General features: G+C 42.3%; 1 protein-coding gene across 1 annotated transcript; it reads right to left on the bottom strand.

The window, feature by feature from the left end:
- Nucleotides 1-1,494: 1,494 nt before the first annotated feature.
- Nucleotides 1,495-5,829, bottom strand: LOC138307358 (tubulin beta-2 chain-like). Its single transcript, XM_069248056.1, has 2 exons — nt 5,231-5,829; nt 1,495-4,357 (listed from the first exon to the last, which is right to left on the bottom strand). The coding sequence occupies exons 1-2, from the start codon at nt 5,750-5,752 to the stop codon at nt 3,524-3,526; spliced, it is 1,356 nt and encodes a 451-aa protein (XP_069104157.1). The 5' UTR covers nt 5,753-5,829; the 3' UTR covers nt 1,495-3,523.
- Between the last annotated feature and the right edge of the window lie 194 nt (nt 5,830-6,023).

Genomic DNA, 6,023 nt, shown 5'->3' with positions numbered 1-6,023 from the left:
CCAATAAGCAAATTATAGCATAAATGTATTGTTCTACATTTCTTATGACACATATAACGTAAAACATTGACAAATTCCACAACATTGTTAAGTATCTTAATTAATATCGTTGAAATATCAAATCGTTGATCAATACGATTAAGCAGGTACAATATTAACTCTGTACCCATACCCGAGCCAAAGTCACGCACGTTAAAGAAATGAACTACATAACCACTGAGAAGGTGATAAAATGATTTTTAGGCAAGACAATTCACCTAATAAGGTAAACACACTACTGTCAGAGCGATTTGAGCAGTTCTAGCCAAAAGTTGCATTACTTTACGAGCAAGGGACAGGGTTCGGCATACAAGAAGTTCGACCACAGTGTGTAATGGCGGACAGCGAGCAAGTTTGAATATTTCACACACGTGTCACCACCATAGGCGTTTCAGGCATATCACAGTAAAACTGACTGATGTAATTTCCATTAGAAGTTGTTTTATCTGATATATATAAAAATATTGATGTTCTCTTAGACTGAATTGTCCCTTTAACGAACACCTACAAATGTTGCTTGTGCTTTATCAAAGCAAAGTCAGCGTGGAAAGCTGACAACTTATTCAGACAACATGCAATTGTATAAAGCTTAATAACTAATAACCTTTCATATCCGGATAGTAATATCAAAGAATCTTCAGACTACGAAGTCTTCATGGTTAAGTTGAATCGATGCATTAGATAAGGCTTCGTCCAAGTTACTGTAGACAAATTTGACAGTGCTAAAATAAGAGCATTGCATGTTTACAGTATTCAATCATATTGAAATACTGACTTTTATCCTCATTCCGTTTATAGACGTTTGGAACATCCCATCAGTGTTTCGATGTCCTTTCGGGTTTTCTTATAACAAATTCTATTTCCGATGATTGCCGGAAATTTCTACGAGACGATGCGCATTTGATCTGAAGACCAGGGATCAATGTTATCAAAGCGTAACCCTGATTGGGATGTTGTTATAGATCCTTTATGAAACGAAGTAATATTTGTAAATTAGCAATGCTGGGTATAATAAAACAGTTATCGACTGGGTTTTTGGGCAATTTAAAGATGATTTGTTGGACCCTCAAACGAACTGTTGCCCTCAGCCTTCGGCTTCGAGAAACAGACTGTCTCCGGGTCTAACAAATCAACTGTATACCGTTAGCTCTTTACAAAGTAATACAGTACTTATAGGGACTGAGTTGAAACATTCGTAAACTGGTGTTTTTGTAGTCTTATCAACTATTTAATTATGCGCAGAAAATTTAATTAAATTTAATTGTCCCGTCGGTCATGTCCTTAGAGAATCAAAATGTTGAATAGCAATTAAAAAGCAAAAATAGAAAGATGACTGTATCTTGATATAAAGGTACAGATATAGTGGAAATCCGGTGAAAAGTAAACTTCTGTTCTGTAATTTAGTTGTAATGTTTATGAATAGAGATGTATGATATACAGAACAAAACGTACATGGTAATTAAAATCATTTAATTTACTTTAAATATAACAACAAGTTAAAGTCTGAAAGCTCTGACAGAAGTTTCAATTCAGAGTCGCAACCATCTGAATGTCTTTACTGGTAGTAATTAAAGTCAACATAGATTATGCTCCATGAATTTGCATGTTTTTCATAGCAAATGGCGTAGGCTTGCTTCTCCTGTATTCCCCGTCACCTACCCAACCCGGATATACATGTAAAGTGAGACTGTTTGTTCCTTTAATTTAAGAGAAAGAGACTAAGAGAGAATGTACATGTATATGGTTGTATCTGTCCTATCCACTAAATTCCCGACATAACACAGAAGATATATGCTTGCTCCGCCTAACCACCTACTCCGCTAAACCTGCCTATATTACAAGATTTTTTTTTTATATTTTTTTGCCTAATACAGGTTTATCGGACTAATACCCACACAGTCCTAGAAGCTTTATGTTTTTTTTCAGGTCCCCCCCAACCCCAACCCTACAAGATTTATGCTTGTTTCTTAGGTTCCCCAAGCCCAAGAAGATTTATGCTTGTTCCTCGGGTTCCCCCAACCCTGGATGATTTATGCTTGTTTCTTAGGTTCCCCCAACCCTAGAAGATTTATGCTTGTTCCTCAGGTACCCAAAACCCTAGAAGATTTATGCTTGTTCCTCAGGTACCCCCGACCCTAGAAGATTTATACTTGTTACTCAGGTCCATCCAACTCTAGAGGATTTATGCTTGTTCCTCAGGTACCCCAAACCCTAGAAGATTTATGCTTGCTCCTCAGGTTCCCCCAACCCTAGAAGATTTATGCTTGTTCCTCAGGTTCCCCCAACCCTAGAAGATTTATGCTTGTTCCTCAGGTACCCCCAACCCTAGAAGATTTATGCTTGTTCCTCAGGTAACCCAACCCTAGAAGATTTATGCTTGTTCCTCAGGTAACCCGAACCACAGAAGATTTATGCTTGTTCCTCAGGTACCCCAAACCCTAGAAGATCCATTACGGGGATCGCACGCTGCCATCATGTTTCGGGCGTCGAAGATTTAATTAGTTAGTTCGGCTACCGAACGGTTCCTATATTGCAAACTCCTGTAAGATGTCAAAGGGGCGAAACCCGGCATGAAGAAGTGAAGTCGCGGGAACGGCACCATGTTGACCGCCAGTTTCCGAAGGTCAGCGTTCAACTGAACAGGTAATCTAAGGCACGTGGTGACACCGGACATCGTGGTACACACGAGATGGTTCAGATAACTGTACGTAGGTTTGGCTAGATTTATGCTTGTCTCTTAGGTTCCCAAAGCCCAAAAAGATTTATGCTTGTTCCTCGGGTTCCCCCAACCCTAGATAATTTATGCTTGTTCCTCAGGTACCCCCAACCCTGGATGATTTATGCTTGTTTCTTAGGTTCCCCAAACCCTAGAAGATTTATGCTTGTTCCTCGGGTTCCCCCAACCCTAGAAGATTTATGCTTGTTCCTCAGGTACCCCAAACCCTAGATTATTTATGCTTGTTCCTCAGGTACCCCCGACCCTAGAAGATTTATGCTTGTTATTCATGTTCACCCAACCCTAAAAGATTTATGCTTGTTCCCAAGGTTCACCCAACTCTAGAAGATTTATTCTTGTTCCTCAGGTACCCCAAACCCTAGAAGATTTATTCTTGTTCCTCAGGTACCCCAAACCCTAGAAGATTTATGCTTGTTCCTCAGGTACCCCAAACCCTAGAAGATTTATGCTTGTTCCTCAGGTTCCCTCAACCCTAGAAGATTTATGCTTGTTCCTCATGTACCCACAACCCTAGAAGATGTATGCTTGATCCTCAGGTTCCCCAAACCCTAGAAGATTTATGCTTGTTCCTCAGGTACCCCAAACCCTAGAAGATTTATGCTTGTTCCTCAGGTACCCCCAACCCTAGAAGATTTATGCTTGTTCCTCAGGTACCCCCAACCCTAGAAGATTTATGCTTGTTCCTCAGGTACCCCCAACCCTAGAAGATTTATGCTTGTTCCTCAGGTACCCCCAACCCTTGAAGATTTATGCTTGTTCCTCAGGTTCCCCCTCCTCTTCCTCTTCATACTGGTGGTCATCCTCGTCTTCGTCTATTGTGGCGTCTTGGTATTGCTGATACTCCGACACTAAGTCGTTCATGTTGGACTCAGCCTCCGTGAACTCCAGTTCGTCCATACCTTCCCCAGTGAACCAATGGAGGAAGGCCTTACGCCGGAACATCACTGTGAACTGTTCAGACACGCGCTTGAAGATCTCTTGGATCGCGGTACTGTTGCCGACAAATGTGGCCGACATTTTCAGATCCTTCGGAGGCACGTCACAAACTGCTGTCTTAACATTACACGGTATCCACTCCACAAAGTGTGCAGAGTTCTTATTTTGAATACTGAGCATTTGTTCCTCGACTTCCTTCATAGACATCCGCCCCCTAAAGAAGGCGGCGACCGTCAGGTAACGTCCATTACGGGGATCGCACGCTGCCATCATGTTTCGGGCGTCGAAGATTTGATTAGTTAGTTCGGCTACCGAAAGGTTCCTATATTGCAAACTCCTGTAAGATGTCAAAGGGGCGAAACCCGGCATGAAGAAGTGAAGTCGCGGGAACGGCACCATGTTGACCGCCAGTTTCCGAAGGTCAGCGTTCAACTGACCAGGGAATCTAAGGCACGTGGTGACACCGGACATCGTGGTACACACGAGATGGTTCAGGTCACTGTACGTAGGATTGGCTAGCTTGAGGGTGCGGAAACATATATCGTATAGAGCCTCGTTGTCGATACAGAAGGTTTCGTCTGTGTTCTCTACCAGTTGATGAGTTGACAGTACGGCATTGTAAGGTTCAACTACGACCTCGGACACCTGCGAAAAAGTAATAAAACTGAAATTAGTCGAATCACATTTCAAACGTTAAAAAATTCTTATGTTAATCTATAAAAAGGTCAATAATTGTTCTAATAATTAAACGAATTTTATTATATGACATTCGCCTTCTGAATCAAATTTTAGTGCATATACAACGTATTCTACAGGAATGGCTCTATTACTTTCCTTGATTTTCCCTTCTTATACTACAGAGGCCGAGATTACAGCTACGAAGCAATGTTGATTATGATGGGGTGTATCGTGGAGATAAAATTCGTGTTTTCTTGACCATGTGTAGGGCTACTGTTTACTGGAGATTAAAACATGGTAACCTGCTTTTATCAGAGCATGTCCATATAGAGACACACCTGTGGCTAGGACACAAGGGACACGAACATGATATTGTAGGAAAAGTTTAGGCTGCACAGTGTAACATTTGTACTCGGGTTATCAAATATGACGACTTAGTCCCGTGCTTTCTGTCCCTAATCAGGCCGATAGGAATGTGTACAAATCTTAATTATCTAATCGTAAAATTATCTGGTGGGTAGGAATGTGGCTAGGCAAGCATCAGTTTTATGAATGTACAATGTATATGAAAAGAGGTATTTTGCACAAAGGCGATTTATCCTTTTCTGTTCTAGGGGATGTAACAAGCGTGACGATAACTGCATCACTTAATCCATAGTATTACTAGGGAGATAATACGTGCGATTATAGAAAGCGTCGCAAACACACATGGTGACGATGTATTTGTATTATGGGAGGTCTGCGGGGAACGGTTGAGAAATCGATAGTTTTTAACAAATCAGTATATTTTTTTTTGATTTTGTACCAGATAAGGATTTTGACAATTTGACAATGGTTTACCTTCGGGGATGGCATGACCGAGTAGGTACTCATGATCCGGTCGGGGTACTCCTCACGCACTTTGGAGATGATGAGGGTGCCCATTCCGGATCCGGTCCCGCCTCCCAGGGAGTGAGTCAACTGGAACCCCTGGAGACAGTCACAGTTATCCGCCTCTTTCCGGATAACGTCCACGACCTCCTCGACAAGCTCAGCTCCCTCCGTGTAGTGTCCCTTGGCCCAAATGTTCCCCGCGCCACTCTGTCCAAACACAAAGTTGTCGGGACGGAATATCTTCCCGTAGGCACCGGACCGTATCGAGTCCATGGTACCGGGCTCTAAGTCCACCAGGACAGCCCGTGGGACATAGTGGGCCCCCTGGGCCTCATTGAAGTAGACATTAATACGTTCTAACTGGAGGTCCAAGTCGCCCTTGTACTGCCCGTTGGGGTCGATTCCGTGCTCGTCCGAGATCACCTCCCAGAACTTGGAGCCAATTTGGTTGCCACATTGTCCGGCTTGTATATGGATGATTTCTCTCATTTTGACTTAGGACTGTGATATGTACTGTTGTGTGATATGTAATGTTGTGTGCCTCCCCTCTCTATGACGGAGCATCACTTATCGCGTTATATATAGGCCGATTACACGAGATACGTACAGACTAGAGATAACGCGAGTAGCTAGGTATATACATGTATACAAGTACTGCTGTCCGATGGACATTGTACATCTAGATACAGGTGTGAGTCACACATTAAAAAATAACAATTCTCAGTTTATACCGATTATCTCATTTCAAAGCAGGTGTCAT

The sequence above is a fragment of the Argopecten irradians genome, chromosome 14 (genome assembly GCF_041381155.1).
Source record: "Argopecten irradians isolate NY chromosome 14, Ai_NY, whole genome shotgun sequence".
Classification (NCBI taxonomy): domain Eukaryota; kingdom Metazoa; phylum Mollusca; class Bivalvia; order Pectinida; family Pectinidae; genus Argopecten; species Argopecten irradians.
Note: the sequence above shows the minus strand (reverse complement) of the source record. Positions and strands in the feature narration are given on the sequence as shown.

Bases quoted from the DNA above. Each gene is read 5' to 3' on its own strand.
- LOC138307358 (XM_069248056.1), bottom strand. From the start codon at position 5,752: ATGAGAGAAATCATCCATATACAAGCCGGACAATGTGGCAACCAAATT. The intron at 4,358-5,230 runs GTAAACCATTGT...ACTTTTTCGCAG, and splicing joins CGGTCATGCCATCCCCGAAG to GTGTCCGAGGTCGTAGTTGA.